Source organism: Podarcis liolepis (assembly GCF_965112155.1).
Source record: "Podarcis liolepis genome assembly, chromosome: 14".
Taxonomy (NCBI): domain Eukaryota; kingdom Metazoa; phylum Chordata; class Lepidosauria; order Squamata; family Lacertidae; genus Podarcis; species Podarcis liolepis.
This window is the reverse complement of record NC_139569.1, coordinates 40,248,931-40,267,879: the sequence shown is the minus strand read 5'-3', so window position 1 is coordinate 40,267,879 and position 18,949 is coordinate 40,248,931. Positions and strand designations below refer to the sequence as shown.

The following is an 18,949-nucleotide window of genomic DNA, read 5'->3' as shown; positions in this document are numbered from 1 at the left end:
ACTAACAATTTAAAGAAAAATAAAAAGAGACATAAAAGAAAAAGAATGATTAGATATAGATAAAAAGAAAAACAAACATAAGAAGTTTGAAGTTTAAAATTAATTCCATCCTTCAATCTCCTTTATCTCATCACCTTGGTTCTTTGACCCCCTCACACCTCCCCTTTTGTATTCCCATTTAAAGAGTCCTTTCAGCAAATCCTTACCCTCTGTCCTTTTTCATAACTCTACTTCGTCACCTATTGTAAATATATATTTCTAAGTATTAACAATCTATGCTTACATACACTTAAAAAAACTTTTAACCAATACCACTTATTTTCCCTCCAACGTCTCTTTAACTTTCCTTAATTTTACAGTGTTTCTGCAAATAATCTTTAAATTTCTTCCAATCCTCTTCCACCGACTCTTCTCCCTGGTCACGGATTCTGCCAGTCATTTCTGCCAGTTCCCCACTCTGGGAATTGTAGCCCTGCAGGGGGAATAGGAGGTTTCCTCACAACTTTCAGCACCCTTCACAAATGACAGTTCCCAGGATTCCTTCAGGAAAGCTGTAACTGTTTGAAGTGCCACTCTGGGGTGCCTCCAGGAGAAAGGGCAGGATATACATTAAAATAATAATATTGTTGATGCAGATGGGGCTTCAGTCGGCTAAAGCCCACCTTTATGGTCACATAAAGTTTGACCAAACTGCGGGAGGCAGTGGAAAACAGGAGTGCCTGGCGTGCTCTGGTCCATGGGGTCACGAAGAGTCGGACACGACTAAACGACTAAACACCACCAACAACAAATGGTGGTGTTATGTACTGAAGTTCTCACCCTGGGCCAGCAGGGGGATACTGTAGATAGTTTTCACTCAGGTCCACATATGCAAATAAGGGATTGAAAGTGACGTTCAGTGATTGGGTAGTTACAGAAAGTGGTTACTGTTGCGTTCTAGTGGAGCTCTATATAAGCAGGCTGGCTGAACCCTTCAGTTCAGTTCTGTTCTGGCCTGTGAATAAACAAGAGCTGTTTGAAGAATTGCTGTGTCGTCTGATATGTTCACCCACAACTTAACAGGTCACATTTCCATATATGTGTTACAATCACTTGAAGGGCATGTCACTATAAGAGAACTGCAGTTGCTTCCAGCCAGAGGCTTTGTAGGAAATGACTGGAAATGACCAGAGGACCTGTTCATTAAGCATTCGTCCTGATCTGTTTGCAGAAAGGTTGGAGGAAGAAATGACTGTTAATGTTGCACAATAGTGTTCTAAATGCATGGTGCATATGTGACTAAAGTCACAGGGCGATTCTCTACCTCCATCCAATCAAGCTGTACTGTAATTAATGGGCATCGTGGTCTTTTAATTTAAATTTAGATGCATAAGAGTACAAAGCACCAAAAAGAGTATCTGACTGATATTCAATGTGCAGGAACTAGGATGGTTCCAAACCCCACATGTGGGCGTCTCGCAATGTGGTAAAAAACCAGGCATGTGTTGCTGCAAGACGCAGAGCAAGATTTTTGAAACCACGCACTCTGATTCTACTGAAGTGATTCAGTAAATAGGCATAAAAAGATATCCTTTTATGGCTGAGAAACTGCATCTGTTGAAAGGTCAGGAGATTTCGTCTGAGATCTCGCCAATAAACAGATAAAAATGAGTAATTTCCTCAGTATCAAAGTTTAGTCATTGTAATATAAAATGTCGTTCTCAAGCATATTCATGTGATGGGCTCGGCAGTAGGGATTAATTCAAGCCAGGGCTCGACCCTGAAACTTATTTTGTTGCCAGGGCTTAATTTAACCTCAGTACATGTCAAATGAAATATAAATGAGTTTTTGTTTCGTACAGGGTTTATAATCTGCAGCTCGCCTAGGGTGAGAAGGACATGTTGTCCAGGCGAGCACTCAAGCAGCAAATGGAACGTGTATTCTTCCTGCTAAAAGACAGGGTGAAAGAAGCCAAGGCATGTATAGATGTGATGCATAGAGATGCTGGCAGCACTGAAACAAGGGCATGTACTCAATGGGCTACTGAAATGGGAGGAGTACTAACAGTAGAAGCAGACAGAACGGGGAAGGACAATGGTGTCCTGAACCATTACAAAAGGACGATGGGTTGTTGTGCCCAGTGTATTACTGATTTAAAGTCACTTAGTAGTCCCATGGACTGCAAGATCAAACCTATCCATTCTGAAGGAAATCAGCCCTGAGTGCTCACTGGAAGGACAGATCCTGAAGCTGAGGCTCCCAATACTTTGGCCACCTCATGAGAAGAGAAGACTCCCTGGAAAAGACCCTGATGTTGGGAAAGATGGAGGGCACAAGGAGAAGGGGACGACAGAGGACGAGATGGTTGGACAGTGTTCTCGAAGCTACCAGCATGAGTTTGACCAAACTGCAGGAGGCAGTGGAAGACAGGAGTGCCTGGCGTGCTCTGGTCCATGGGGTCACAAAGAGTCGGACACGACTAAATGACTAAGCAACAACAGTGGTATACTTGTTGCAATGGCAGAATGTGGTTTCACAAGAGAAAACGAAAGTGCATTCCCAAAGGCTGTTTCACAGCAGATTGCACAAAACAATACGCTGTTGCACAAGGGGAAAACACAAGCACGTTGCGAAAGATTGCACAACAGATTGCACAACAAGAATCAGCTGTTGCACAACAGGCTCCCCCAACTCTGTGTTGGATTCTTTTGGTGTGCAATGTTTAAACTCTGTCATCCGCCGGCGCAAGGGCTCTTGCGCTAGTGGGTAGAGAATGTGGTCTGTAATGCAGCCAGAGGTAGGCATGGTGCACATGCAATTACACAATGTAAAACACAGCACAGCAATTTTGGGATTGGATAAGGCCACAACTTCATTGACTACAGATATCAGATGGTTTGGGCGTGGGCATCAGGTGTGTATCCTGAAATCAATTAAGCCTGACTGCTGGTTGTTGGTTGAATGGGGTTGACCAAGGTTAAGGGTCACCTTGTGACATGAACCGCATCCAGATAATTCCCATGATCACCAGGAGAGGGTGCTAATAATAATAATAATAATAATAATAATAATAATAATAATAATAATTTATTTATATCCCACCCATCTGACCACAGCGCCACCCGTGTCCCCAAAATGCTGAGGAAAATATACTGGAAAGTGTAAGACCACACACTTTGACACAACATCTTCTAACTTCGCCCAAACAAATAAGACTGAATACTTGCTAAATAGCTGACTTTGCCTAAACGCTCTTGCAAACAAGTCAGGATGAATGATCAACAAACAGGTTGTCTGGAAGCATCCCCTGTAAGTACTGTATCTCCTTCTAACGAATAGATATCTTACTGTTACCAACTGACATGGAGGCTCAATTATTTTTGGTAATTATTACCATTATTTTGTTACATTTATATCCTGCTTTTGTTCCAAGATGCCCAAGATTGCTTACATGGAAATGTCTCATTTTAGGCCCATGAGCATCATGAATGTGTAGACATTTGAATCCAGGTTTCCTTGGTCTACGACAGGGGTCAGCAAACTTTTTCAGCAGGGGGCTGGTCCACCATCCCTCAGACCATGTGGTGGGCCAGACAATATTTTGGGGGGGAAATATATGAACGAGTTCCTGTGCCCCACAAAAACCCAGAGATGCATTTTAAATAAAAGGACACATTCTACTCATGTAAAAACATGCTGATTCCCGGACCGTCTGCGGGTCAGATTTAGAAGGCGATTGGGCCAGATCTGGCCCCCAGGCTTTAGTTTGCCTATCCATGGTTAAGCCAGGCATGGCCAAACTTGGCCCTCCAGGTGTTTTGGGACTACAACTCCCATCATCCCTAGCTAACAGGACCAGTGGTCAGGGATGATGGGAACTGTAGTCCCAAAACATCTGAAGGGCCAAGTTTGGCCATGCCTGGTCTAAGCGCTACACCATATTGACCATGCTGTATTTTGAAGAGTGAATATAGAGAAGAAATTTGCACCAACCTACCACGGGCAAAATATATGAGTCTGGCTTGCAATGAGTGTTTTTAAAAGAGATCTAACACCAAAGCACTACTACTAGCCAGCACAGCTCATTTATAATGGCTCAGTTTTTTCAAACTCAAAGACCCTGACTTTTGTTGTAGCCAAACATATTCATCAACTTCAATCAACTTCAAATCGGCAAGAAGGCTTTTAACCATGAATGGAAGACTTTGCGCTGTTTGAAGTTAAAAAATCTGCATCCATACAAACCAAAGCAAGACAATTACACATTATGAGATCATGTCTCAAAACAGATACGGGCAAGGGGAAGCCAAGACGTGTTGTATCTGAGTTAATCACTAGAGTATGGACCATTTCTTTCTTGTCAAATCTTGTCATAGCAGCGGACTGCACAATACGATCCAGCCAAAGCAAAATATTCCTTTGTAGGCAGGCTTCAATCACCATCGCCCGCAACAACCCCACAACACATGAAAATATATCAGCCATATTCAACACCAAATTATGTTAGGGTTTGCATTGAACTAATGGCTTTAGGCACCAGGCAAAACATTCATCTTCTTGCTGGCCTTTGTCTAATTAAACAATCTATGACCTTTTAAACTGGTTTGTGTGTGTGTGTGTGTGTGTGTGTGTGTGTTTTCTTTGTTATTATGTTATGCATTTTTGTGTTTTTATACTGTAAACTGCTCTGTGGTCCTCTAACGAAGGTCTATAAATTTAATGATTAATTTATAATTATTAGTAATGCATTGTGTGGGTTCCGAAAATACAAAAATCCGTAACCATCTTATATTACAGTACCCCACTCTTTTGAGAGTCTCTTTCTCTTCCCCCTTCTTTCTCTGAAATGCTTTTGGGCCACTTGGACCCGGGGTAGAGGTTAAGAGCAGATTTGGGGTTTTCATACTGCCTCTTCAACTCCCTTCTCATTTTTCATTTGAGCTCAGAGGTTCTCTGGACCTGCTGGAGGAAGCCTACTTTTTAGCAGGGTCGCAAAATATTGTGTTCATTCAAGCACAGGCTTCCCCACATTCACTTGGTACCTTCTCTCCATGATGAACGAAGTAGGAGAGGTATGGATTAAGCCAAGAAGCCTGAGGGGAACCCACAACAGAATCCTAGGAGAATCAGCCAGTGGAGGCTGGGGCCCTTTGAGGCTATTGGAGCAGAAGGCTAGGAGGTGAGCATTAGGTGGCGGCAGAGAGCTAACTAATTCTGGTTTCGTTCCATTCTCCTCCTAGCTGAGCTCTACAAAGGTAACACAGAGATATTTATTGGAACAGTGTGGTTTTTGTAGCTGCTGTTGAAGTTGGAAAACAATGAACTATGGGACGGAGCAATGGAGAACTTCTGAAACAACAATGGGATATTAGCTCCACCCAAGGCATGATGGAGAACAGCAACGGCTGGGAAAAGAAAGACATAACATTTTACAAGGATAGGAAGGAACACCATGGACAGAATAGTTGTCACACACAAGAGGAATAAAGATATGGTTTGAATGCTTCACCTATAGGTTTATAAATCATTTAATGTGTCAAGAAGAATGGATGTCATGGATATTGCAGTTGTTGTATTGTTTTGTTGTTTTGTTGTTTAGTCATTTAGTCGTGTCCGACTCTTCGTGACCCCATGGACCAGAGTATGCCAGGCACTCCTGTCTTCCACTGCCTCCCGCAGTTTGGTCAAACTCATGCTGGTAGCTTCGAGAACACTGTCCAACCATCTCGTCCTCTGTCATCCCCTTCTCCTTGTGCCCTCAATCTTTCCCAGGGAGTCTTCTCTTGTCATGAGGTGGCCAAAGTATTGGAGCCTCAGCTTCAGGATCTGTCCTTCCAGTGAGCACTCAGCTGATTTCCTTCAGAATGGATAGGTTTGATCTTCTTGCAGTCCATGGGACTCTCAAGAGTCTCCTCCAGCACCATAATTCAAAAGCATCAATTCTTCGGCGATCAGCCTTCTTTATGGTCCAGCTCTCACTTCCATACATCACTACTGGGAAAACCATAGCTTTAACTATACGGACCTTTGTCGGCAAGGTGATGTCTCTGTTGTTGTATAAGGGATTATTTTGAATGGAATGCAACTGAGAGATTTTGGGTCACAGAAACAAAGTGAATCATCAAACCATCAATTCTAGCATGTGGGAGGCCACCTACATTATATAATTTAGCATCTGACTGTTTGGGATTCGTAATTGTATTCTAATTTGGCATTATTATAATGAGGCTACCATTACTAAACTAATAAAAATTACTGTCAAATAGGTAACACAGAGACAAAGGAGGAGATGGTGACTGACAGCCAACACCAACACCTGGACGGGGTGTAAGTAAGGTGGAAGACAGGTGGAGGCTGACTGATGGCAGACTGAGTTTGGTGATATAGTCCTCATTTGTCACCGTGAGCCAGACTCCAAAGATCTGAGCAAACCCCTCATCTTGGAGGAAAAGGCTATCACTCATTACAAGCCACAATAACTATGACCTGCCTCCATTGAGGGGCAGTATACCTCTAAATAGCAGGTGCTGGGGGTCACAAGTGGAATGCTGTTGTGCCCCAGTTCAGTTTGCAAGATTCCCATGGACATTGCAAGAAGACGTTGCAGGACTTGATGGGTCATTAGCCTGATCCAGCCAACTCTTTTTATGTTCAGATTTTATGATAAATATTTATTGTTTTGTTCCATTTTCTGTGGATTGCCTTTACATAACACCGCTTCAAAATCTGAATCACCAAGAGATATACAAATGCCCCAAATAAATTAAAGCATACATATTTATCTAGGTTACCTGGGGTTTTCTCTTCGGACATGACTGTATGGCAGAGAGAAAGCAGCCTAAAGAATTCATGGACTTCTGGGTCTCCCATTGTAATGGATTCAACTAGGCTGTGGTCATAAAAGCGAAATTTTCTGTCTGCTAGCCGATTGAATGAGAAATCCACAGGCGTTTTCTTCTGAGAAAGAAAAGCACATGGGAAAATGATAAGAAGAAAGTAAGGTTGGGGATCTTTCTTGCAGGAAACTGAAATACCTCAGCATTACAGTGGAACTTGCACAGCAAGATATAAAATAAAATATCTAGGGATGCTGGTCAACTAAGTCCTGATCAGAGTGAACCTACATTTTTGGCAGGTATCACCGATGGGGCATGCAAGCAAGCAGGAGTCCCAGCAACTGTAAAACGCTTTAAGTGGGGCTGCCATTGTATCTGGTCTGGAAGCTGCAATAAGTGCAGAATGCAAAGGCCAGACTGCTCAAAGGAGCGCATTACTAGTAACATGTCACTCCACTGCTGAGAGAGCAGACCTTCCGATCGGCAAGCTCAAGAAGCTCAGTGGTTTAGACCAGTGTTCCCCAACCTTGGGCCTCCAGCTGTTTTTGGACTACAATTCCCATCACCCTTGACCACTGGTCTTGCTAGCGAGGGGATGATGGGAGTTGTAGTCCAAAAACAGCTGGAGGCCCAAGGTTGGGGAACACTGGTTTAGACCACAGTGCCACCCAAGTCCACCTCAGTAACAGAGGTGGGGCATTTCCCATGGTTCCCCCACTTGCCCCCAAGATTAATTTGCCTTTCACTGGGTACTTTCACGTGGCAAGCCCTTCCTTCTTTCAGAAGTCTTCAGAAAACTGTACTGTTTAAACAGGCCTTCACAAGATGAAATTCTCTGTTTAACCAACCGGTATTTACTGGTGTTTTCAATTATGTTTTATGGATATTTATGGATTGGTTTATTACATTTTTGCAGGTTATAAACCACCTTACTATAATTTATTAAAGTGGTTTTAAAAACCAAAACTAAACATTAAATAAACAAATAAAATAAACGGAGAAAGTGGGTTGTTGCTACTGGGCCTGCACAGGAGAATAACCTGCCCTGGCAGGGGATGATTAGTAGTAGAGCAGGTCAGAAGAGTAAATCAAACAGAGAACAAAGGCTAGCTATGAAAATGGATTAAAATTAATAGAAGGATGAGAAGGTGATTAAAGAAGAAGAATGAAGTAGCCACATCAGGAAGAGATGGACATATATTTGTAATAGGAGTGGGAAACCTAATTACCTTTTTAAAAATGTATTAAATTTAAATAATTTGGATTGATTTGTTAAGATTTGGAGAATTAATAAAAATTAATAATAAAAAGAACAGTAAATCATACAGAGATGCAGCAGGAAGACTCATACACGTGACTGAGTAACATTGCACACCAGCAGCTCTTTCCCAGCACAGTTTGGAAATGACTGAGTAAGCAACTGAAAAATTACAGTAATTTTGCAAGAAGCAAACAAGACTTGGGAGTTTTTCTTTCCCCTGTGTCTGCAAATCCAGGAAAACTAATCATGGGTGATGTGGCCGGCTGCAGAGTCTTGGCATCTGCGTTGTTGCACTTCACTTGATGAAAAAGATCAAGTGTTTGTTATTGTCTTGCCTTTTAACATTTAGCCTGAAAGCCTGTACAAATTGCATCAGCAGTGACAACTTATTCCATTGGCCCTAGAAGTATACAAGTCTCTTCTACTTGGCAGTTTTCACCCTGGATGTTGATGGGGAAAGGTTACCCTGGGAGCATATCTTTTACAGTAAGTTTCATCAGAGAAACGAAACTCCCATGGAATTTCTAGTTATTGTTCCCAATAATGTTTATCACCTGCTTTCCATCGGCATCTGGTCTGCCACTTTGAGAACAGGTTGGTGGGCAAGCCAGGCCATTCGCCGGAGCCCAAACATCTTGTGTTCCCATAAGTGAGCAGGATGTGGGAAAAGAGCTTTGAATAGTGGCGACCGGTGGGTTCAGGGAGTTATGTTGGCGGGTTTTACTCCGGTCCTCCACCCCAAATCTATTTACGTCAGTTTATTGTTCCCTATTGTGGGGTGTAACCAGTGCTTTTTCTGGGGGTACGCAAACCCCTAAACATTTCGTGAATCTAATGGGAGAAGAAACTAATTTTTTAAAAGAAATTAGTTTGTTCTCTAGCACAGGGAATCATCAGTTCCCCCCGATGGCGGCCTCATTTCCTTTCCCAGTGTTTCCTGAGTCTCAGACAGACGCAAGCATTTCAGGGGTCAGCAAACTTTTTCAGCAGGGGGCCAATCCACTGTCCCTCAGACCTTGTGGGGGACCAGACTATATTTTGAAAGAAAAATAAATGAACGAATTCCTATGCCCCACAAATAACCCAGAGATGCATTTTAAATAAAAGGACACATTCTACTCATGCAAAAACACCAGGCAGGCCCCACAAATAACCCAGAGATGCATTTTAAATAAAAGGATACATTCTACTCATGTAAAAACAAGCTGATTCCCGGACCGTCCGTGGGCCGGATTTAGAAGGCGATTGGGCCGGATCCGGCCCCTGAGCCTTAGTTTGCCTACCCATGATTTAATGTGTCAAAATGAGAGCACCTCTAAACATTTTTTTAAAGAAAAAGAGCACCGGATGCAACATCACTCAAGCAGTCAAATACAACATTTCCTGTTTGCCCAGAGTGGACACACAGGGGAATGTTGCTCCAGCCAAGAGGACTTCCTGTCACACCTGGTCTGGCACATCCTCCCCCTGCGTGTGACCAGGTAGATGGGCGTGACCCTGGTAGACCCCATGTCTCACTTTCTTGAGTATCTTGATGCCTTTTGCTGTGTGCTGGCTCTCAGCCAGCACCACATGGACGCATCCCTCACAAGAGGATGAACCCACACCTTTCTCTGTAACTGTAACTAAGGGCTAAACCTTGCCTTCGGGATCATACTGTGAAATGAATGTAAGTAAACCTTATAATTAATTTTAAAAGAAGACTGTTGTGTCATCATTGTTTTAAGAGGGAACTAAAGGGGATTTAAGGAACACGGGGGACCTGTGGGTTAAACCACAGAGCCTAGGATTTGCCGGTCAGAAGGTCGCGGTTCGAATCCCCACGATGGGGTGAGCGCCCGTTGCTCGGTCCCTGCTCCTGCCAACCTAGCAGTTCGAAAGCACGGCAAAGTGCAAGTAGATAAATAGGTACTGCTCCGGCGGGAAGGTAAACAGCGTTTCCATGTGCTGCTCAGGTTCACCAGAAGCGGCTTAGTCATGCTGGCCACATGACCTGGAAGCTGTACACCGGCTCCCTCGGCCAATAAAATGAGACGAGCGCCGTAACCCCAGAGCCGGCCACGACTGGACCTAATGGTCAGGGGTCCCTTTACCTTTACCTAAACAGGATTTACCAGGAACAATCCAATCTGGACAAGCCAGACTGGACTGATTAACTCAAATGGTTCTAAAAGAATCCATCAACTAGCTTCTTGCTATGTAGAAGGGAATGTACTCTGCTACTATAGCTCACTAGCGTGAGTAAGGAAGGATAATATTTAATCAATATATCCTCTCCTACTATCCTCAACATTCCCACACCTATGAGGGAAGGTTGAAGGAACTGGGTATTGTTTAACATGAAAAAAGATAAGGAGATTGATTCAAGCACTCTTCAAGTCCCTGAAGGGGGTCATGCATAGAAAAGACCAAATATTTTTTTTCTGTTGGTCCAACTACATCTAATGGACTTATAAAAAGGTAGATTTCCATTGAACATTAAGAGAAACATTGTGATGGTAAGAGTAGTTTGACATAGGAACAAAATAGCTGGGAAGGTGGTGAGTTCTGCCTAGGGATAAGGGAGAAATCTGACCGAGTTCACAATTAAGGGCAAATCTACCTAATTTACCGTTTCTGGAAAAAATAGGAGGACCAAAACACAGGCACCATTCGAAATTTGCACTTCTCTGAGTTTTGCAATGCAGTTCTCCAGTCAAGTAATGTGTGCAAAATGTATATATTGTACTAGGGCAAATTGTCCATAAAAATGCATTATATTTGTGTAAAGAACATACAAAGATGCATTATTTTAGGGGAATTTTCTGTGCAAAAATGTGTCTATTAAGTGGAAGTGCATACAAAAAGAGGGTTTTAAAATCATATTGGGATGCAACAGGGGCAACAGGGAGAGAAACGGAAGTTGGTGCTTTAGGAACAAAAAATACAAAGCCTTGACTTTTCTATATTAGGGCAACTGTTTCTGGTGTTGCTCGGATGGAAATGAAAGTTCAGTTTTACTATACCATTTAAGTAACTAGCAAAATAATATTTTACTTGCTCTTTTCACAAATCAGCAAAATTCCACAAGGCAAATAAAATACTGTACCACTGTACCTCATCGATTAGTGTTTTCTGGCCCACTTCACCTGAAAAAAAAAAATTTAAATTAGCAAAAGCCAGAGAACATTCAATTTAAGTTCAAAAAGTGTCCCAACTAAAAGCCCAACCCTAGTCACGTCTACTGAGAAGTAAGTCTCCTTTAATTCAACAGGGTCTGCTCTCATGTTAATGAGGTTAGGGTTGCACCTAAGGCTGCAATCCTGTGTGTACTTATTTGGAGGTGAGATCCATTAAACCAAATGGGACTTACTTCTGAGTATAAATGTATAGGATTGCACTGTGAATAGCTTTCCTTTGGGGGGCGGGTTTCAGGAGGGTTATGATGATGATGATGATGATGAATACCCCGCCCTCCCCAGCCAAGGCCAGGCTCAGGGCGGCTAACAGGCAATAATAAAAACAAGTTGAATGAATATAACTTAAAAACAAGATTAAAATACAACATTAAAATATTGAAACATTAAAATATTAATGTAAAATATTACAAGACAGAATCAAGCACCTCATCACACACAAAGCTTCAAGATCAAAGTTGCACATTCAGAAAAATTGCCCTCAGACTAGTACTAGATTATTGATAAATCCCCAATAAAGTGGCAGCTGCCAATACTTTGATGGTCTTGTCATTAAGCCCCCTTTTGGCAGCTGAAAAAACTGTCCCTGTTGTGAACTACTTTATATAAAACAACCCTGCATTGGGTATTAGGGCAATAATATAAGCCAGCAGGAGGCATACCAATGATCTTTCCCCATTTTTATTTAAAATATGCTTTCTTTTCATAAGCCTTTTTCCAATTAAAAGTTTGTCTAGAAATTTTATATTTTAACCCTTAAATTTCATTAAAATTTGATTCAAATGTCATTTATTACTGTTACACCATATGAACCCTTTGCACAAGTGTTTGTGAAACAGCACTGGTGATTATTTCACCCTTCCATTTGTGGTCTTTGGATCAAACTCAAAGTAATCTCAATAATACGAGCCTGAATTTAATGGAAATGCCATTAAAACGAAAAGTTGCCAGAATCAGGAAACAGTAACTTACCATATACTTTCCCATTAATAGAGCACTTATTAAAAGTCATTATGTTTTGAGTGAGGGTCCCTGTTTTGTCTGAAAAAATGTATTCAATCTGCCCCAGTTCTTCGCTGAGAGTTGTGGTCCGAACTTCAGCGGGTGTGTTTTCTTTGGAAGAATACATTTTATTATCCCAGTTGACAAAGTAGCTATGTCCAAGCCGAATCACTTCCACACTTTGAAAGCAATGCAGACAGAAAGTGCTGTTCAGGAGGTTACAAAACTTACGCAAACACAAAAACAGGTCAAGCAAGCAGTTGATTTCTATCATCCCTAAAACTGAAGTGCTTTTGGTGTGGAGTTTTTAACCGACAGCTATTTTATCTCTTTGGTTGTTGGACAGATGTTATTTTATTCTGCTTTATTGTAATCCTGTGGTTTGTTGCTCGTTTGCGGCCCTGAACATCTAAATAAAAAAACAGGGTAAAAAGAATCTACTGTGTCTTTTGGAAAGTTGTTTGTCTGCTTATTGTGTCATTTGAACACTTTATTGCTGAGACCTAGCATGTTTAGATACAACGGGGTAACATTTTGAATCAAGCTGGTGGACTGGACCAAAACTGCACTCATTTTAAGCACTTATTAAAATCTGCACACCTTGCCAACAAAGGTCCGTATAGTAAAAGCTATGGTTTTCCCAGTAGTGATGTATGGAAGTGAGAGCTGGACCATAAAGAAGGCTGATTGCCAAAGAATTGATGCTTTTGAATTATGGTGCTGGAGGAGACTCTTGAGAGTCCCATGGACTGCAAGAAGATCAAACCTCTCCATTCTTAAGGAAATCAGCCTTGGGTGCTCACTGGAAGAACAGATCCTGAAGCTGAGGCTCCAAGACTTTGGCCACCAAAGGACGAGATGGTTGGAGAGCGTTCTCAAAGCTACCAGCATGAGTTTGACTAAACTGTGGGAGGCAGTGGAAGACAGGAGTGCCTGGCGTGCTCTGGTCCATGGGGTCACGAAGAGTCGGACACGACTAAACAACAACAAAATCTGCTCTGACTTTTTGGGATTCTTTTTTGAATTTCCGAGCAACATCAGGTACAGGACTGCTAGCAATTAATAAATAAGCCCTTAAGCACTGCCGAGGTATTACGTTTCAACTAGCCAGAAATGGAATAAAATTAGGAGGTTCAGTGTAGCACTTGATATGCCATGTTAACTGGCAACACCCTTCCTTTTGGTCCAGATCCTTCTATATCCACATAGTTGCTTCAAAATAGCCTATTCTGACCACACCCATAGCAATTTGTGGTGGGGATTACTGATGCCAAACACCGTTGCAGGAAGCGGCATTATTCACTGTTTGACATTTTCAGAGTTTGAACAGGCAAAAAAGGGTGAGAAACTTATACGGGGTTTATTCTGCCATGCAGCTGATTTTAAAAGTCAAATGTAATATAAAACAAACATAACGTTATGCTAGATATTATAATCTGGCAATTCTAACTAACAAGATGCTGTTGCTCATGAGTCAATGTCAGATGAATAAGCAATAATTTCGGTAAACCCATTATTATTGTCCCAGTTACACAGACCTCAAGGTAAAAAATTCAAATTTTAATGAATTCTGGGGGGTGGGGGTGGGGAAGGTTCTTACGCCAGATAAGATGGGAAGATGTGCTTCACCACTCATTAAGAACATACACTGGTAATCCTGGTACCTCGCTGTGTCATCCAGAATGCAGAATTACGCTTTTGGTTAGTATGAGATGATACAAGTTTTCTTCAAGATTCAGTTCTCTTCTTGATATCTTGAGAAGTTAAATCTTTTGAGCGGGGCATCAATGCATCTTATTTCACCCTTATAAATATATTCATATGAAGGCAAAGCTAAAGGACCCCTGGACGGTTAGGTCTAGTCAAAGGCGACTCTGGCGTTGCGGCGGTCATCTCGCTTTCAGGCTGTGGGAGCTGGTGTTTGTCCACAGGCAGCTTTCCGGGTCATGTGGCCAGCAGGACTAAACCGGTTGTGGCGCAACAGAACACCATGATGGAAGCCAGAGCACACGGAAACACCATTTACCTTCCCACCACAGCGGTACCTATTTATCTACTTGCACCGGTATGCTTTCGAACTGCTAGGTTGGCAGGAGCTAGGACAGAGCAATGGGAGCTAACTCCATCATGGGGATTCACACTGCCAACCTTCCGATCGGCAAGCACAAGAGGCTCAGTGGTTTTGACCCACGTCTAACAGAGATGGGGCATTTCTCGTGGTTCCCCCACTTGCCCTGGAGGTTAATTTGCCCTTCACTGGATACTTTCATGTGGCAAGCCCCTCCACACCTAACGGTCAGGGTCCCTTTACCTTTACCTTTACCTTATACATCATGCAACAGAACCTGACACCTTACCTTACATATAAGGAAATGGGCACAACCGAATTTAGTATGATAACGTATGACCAAAATGTCAGAAATCCTGAAAATATAGGACTTTTCACCACTGCACTCCAAGACAGGTAAATTCTGAAATGGATTCCAATCTGATGTTCCCAAATTGAATTTCCTATTGCCAGAATGATTCCCATGAACACCAATAGTCCAAAGATCTGAAATCAGAGCAATAAAGGAGGTTAGAGTAGTTCCCATTCATCTCTCAACACTACTGTTTTGCCTCAAATGTATATGTGCAGTACTTGGATACAAAATCACCTTTCTGCATTGTGCATGCATGACTATGAACAGAGCTATTGTCTAAGCTCAACAGAGCTTCAGAAGTACCCCTTTGCCAGCGCCCAGTCTGCGCAGTAGGTTTCGGCACAGGGAAGGGAGGAGAAGGTTGGGGGTCATGCGACTGTTATGCTGGGGGAGGTACAAGGACTGACCACTCCCAGATTCTGCTAGCGACTGAGCCAGATATGAACTTGCGACGCTCTTCACTGTAAATAGTTTTGCACTAAGAATAAAGCCTGGAAAGACAGGTCGGAGTCTTTCCTGTTTGCTCTTGAGCAACCACACCAGCATCTGACAGCTGCAAAACTTTATTGGGCCACTATAAACGCATCCCCACTGCCCCTTACCTAATATATAAAAAGCATTATTCAGAATCATGGTTTGCAGAACCCACTGTGAAATATAACAGTGCAATAAAAATTTAAAACAGTAACCATTTATTTAAGATCCAATTAAAACTATGTAGTTTAATTAAGTCAACAACAATGATGAACTCAATCTGGTGATACCAGGTTTTCAATGTCATTTACACCTCCTGTGCCCCCCTGCCTGTTTGTGCCCCACTAGGTAATCCGACCGCCTGCATTGGGACCCACTCTTCTATAAGTAAAGGTAAAGGGACCCCTGACCATTAGGTCCAGTCGTGGCCGACTCTGGGGTTGCGGCGCTCATCTCGCTTTACTGGCCAACGGAGCCGGCGTACAGCTTCCGGGTCATGTGGCCAGCATGACTAAGCTGCTTCTGGCAAACCAGAGCAGCGCACGGAAACGCCGTTTACCTTCCCGCCACCTAATTATCTACTTGCACTTTGACGTGCTTTCAAACTGCTAGGTTGGCAGGAGCAGAGACCGAGCAACGGGAGCTCACCCCGTTGCGGGGATTCGAACCGCCGACCTTCTGATCGGCAAGTCCTAGGCTCTGTGGTTTAACCCACAGCGCCACCCACATCCCCCACTGTTCTATAGACATCTACAAAAGCCTTCAGCAACCTGGCACCCTTCAGCTGTGGTCCAAAAGACGGAGCCTCCCCTCGCCGTTTTTTGCACAATGTTCCAATGCCAGGCAGGAGAATTAAAGTCGCTGAGTTCTCTGCTCCGAATAGAAGCTTTCCCACTCTTTCTGTACTGGTTCCTTATATGGGATTGGCACTACATATTCCCTGTGCTTGCCAGAATGTTCTGGGATACATTCCTAAGACAAACTGTCTCCTTATATTCCCTCTGGGGTGATGCAACGCTTTGCAGCCACCTACTAAAGGCATGGGCCTTGTGGCAGATCTCGGTCCATGGCACAGATTTCAGAATTTGGCCCGACATCTGTGTAATCCTATATTAAGCAAATATGTCAAACGCTGACAAAACAACGACCGCACACCACCCAACTTTCTATTGTTTTAGTAGCTAATTAAAAACCACAGCCGGTACTTATTGCAAATATTCTTACCAATGTCTGGTTCAAGTTGCATTTTTCTAACTTTATTGATTGGACTAATGGTCTGGAAAGTTTGCAGATAGCTCTGAAAATGCAAGTTGAATTTCTTTTTGCCCAAGCAGGACATATTTTGCTTTCCCTCTCGTTAAGAGCTCTCTCTACATACAATGCCCTATTTCTCAATTCGATTCGCATTAAAGTTTGCAATGTTCCATGGTCTCGTTTCACCCCATCCCCACTGTCCTGCCCCCGCAAAAGCATTCAGAGGGGGGCTTTCAATTGAGGAGAAGTACAGTAGTACCTTCGTTCCCAAATGGCTTAGTTGTCGAAGAAATCAGCTCCCGAACGCCACAAACCCGGAAGAAAGTGTTCTGGTTTGCGAATGTTTTTAGGAAGCCGAACATCTGACGTGGCTTCCGCCACTTCTGATTGGCTGCAGGATGCTCCTGCAGCCAACTGGAAGCTGCACCTTGGTTTTTGAACGGTTTTGGGAGTCGAACGGCCTCCCGGAATGGATTAAGTTCAAGAACCAAGGTACCACTGTACAGTCATACCTCGGGTTAAATATGCTTCAGGTTGAGTGCTTTCAGGTTATGCTCCACGACAACCCAGAAATAACGGAACGCATTACTTCTGGATTTTGCCGCTCGCGCATGCGCAGACGCTCAAAATGACGTCATGCGCATGCGCAGAGGCGGTGAATCGCGACCCGTGCATGCACAGACGTGGGTTGCGTTCGCTTCAGGATGTGAATGGGGCTCCGGAACAGATCCCGTTCACATCCAGAGGTACCACTGTATTAGAGCTGCCATTTTGGGGTTACAATTCCTATTCATTGCAACAGTGCTGCTGTGATTGTGGAAACCATGGCTGCAAAGCAGCAGTAGTTATTTATGAATATATTAGTTCATATGAGGGTTTTTTGGGGGGGTATCAGTTGACGCTGGTATCATGGGATGGGGGTGGCGCTGTTGGTTAAACCACAGAGCCTAGGGCTTGCCGATCAGAAGGTCGGCGGTTCGAATCCCTGCGACGCGGTGAGCTCCCGTTGCTCAGTCCCTGCTCCTGCCAACCTAGCAGTTCGAAAGCACGGCAAAGTGCAAGTAGATAAATAGGTACCACTCCGGCGGAAAGGTAAACGGTGTTTCCGTGTCATGCTGACCACATGACCCGGAAGCTGTACGCCGGCTCCCTCGGCCAATAAAGCGAGATGAGTGCTGCAACCCCAGAGTCGGCCACGACTGGACCTAATGGTCAGGGGTCCCTTTACCTTTACCTATCAGTTGACAACATTAACCCAGCCATATGGGAATCCCTTGCAGATTGTGGTAGCACCTGGAGACAATCCACAGCAGTGATTATAGAAGGAATGACCACTGGGAAGAGAACAGAGAGAAGATACGCCATGGTGCATCTGCAGCAGCAAAAGCACATGCCTTCACCTGCTCCCCCTGCAATGAAACATGTCCCTCCCATATCAGTATCTGCAGCCACCTCAGGCGAAGTCGTTCTGCGGCGGTTTGACCTTACCCATGAAAGTGCACTTTTCCATTGTCTCCCGATACAGGCGGATGCCAAGAACAAGTTGTTTTTCACTTTTAAATGTTTACATATAAGGTAAAAGGTAATGGTAAAGGACCCCTGGACGGTTAAGTCCAGTCAAAGGTGACTATGGGGTGCAGCACCCATCTCGCTTTCAGGCCGAGGGAGCCGAAGTTTGTCCACAGGTTTCCGGGTCATGTGGCCAGCATGACTAAGCCGCTTCTGGCAAACCAGAGCAGCGCATGGAAACGCCGTTTACCTTCCTGCCGGAGCAGTACCTATTCATCTACTTGCACTCTGACTGCTAGGTTGGCAGGAGCAGGGACCGAACAATGGGAGCTCACCCCTTCGCGGGGATTCAAACCGCCGACCTTCTGATCGGCAAGCCCTTGGCTCTGTGATTTAGACCACAGCGCCACCCGCGTCCCCTCCAGTGCAAAGGAAACACAATTTAAAGGGGGAGTAATTAATTATGTATCCTTTGCAGACTGAAAAAACCAATGGATTGATCTTCAATCAAGACATGAGACAAATAAGTCAACATCAACAACTTCCACTTCCATTTCCGTCAGAATTCTCCAACATCCCTACTGATGCTGATGACAGTACAGGCATCCCTTGTCTTATTTTAAGGAATTATATCTTTATGCATAATGTTCAAGGAAACTATATTTAAGATGCAGATTAAGTTTTGTGGTCCTCTTGTAGTCACTTACCCACAATACCAAAGTATTCATCAGGCGATCAATGCTTGTTCGTTTCAATTCAGTTTTGCCACTGTTCTGCATTAACTTGGTGTCAGGGCCTATAAAAAAATGAATTAATATTCTTTTTAAACCTCTAGCACATTATCTAAGTAGATTACTTTGCCACTGGTTTCACCCCTCAGGTTCTTACTTTTCTATCCATCAATATCTTATTTTTACTCAGTTCTTCTGTTTTTAATCATGTTTTAGGCTGTATATTACTTGCAATCTCATACCGAATTACAGGAAACCAAAAAATCAGTGCAGCTTTCAAAAGTTGGGTCCATCCCCTCTGGA

The 18,949-nt window shown here is 43.3% G+C and overlaps 1 protein-coding gene across 1 annotated transcript in view; it reads right to left on the bottom strand.

Annotated features, from left to right (window-relative positions):
• ATP8B4 (ATPase phospholipid transporting 8B4 (putative)) overlaps window positions 1-18,949 on the bottom strand; it is a 113,985-nt gene that overhangs the window by 41,143 nt on the left and 53,893 nt on the right. The window contains exons 12-16 of the mRNA XM_083475607.1: window positions 18,623-18,711; window positions 14,613-14,809; window positions 12,226-12,434; window positions 11,174-11,205; window positions 6,772-6,937 (exon numbers count right to left, since the gene is read on the bottom strand). Of these exons, the coding sequence (XP_083331733.1) occupies window positions 6,772-6,937; window positions 11,174-11,205; window positions 12,226-12,434; window positions 14,613-14,809; window positions 18,623-18,711 (693 nt within the window). The remainder of the gene's footprint in view (window positions 1-6,771; window positions 6,938-11,173; window positions 11,206-12,225; window positions 12,435-14,612; window positions 14,810-18,622; window positions 18,712-18,949) is intronic.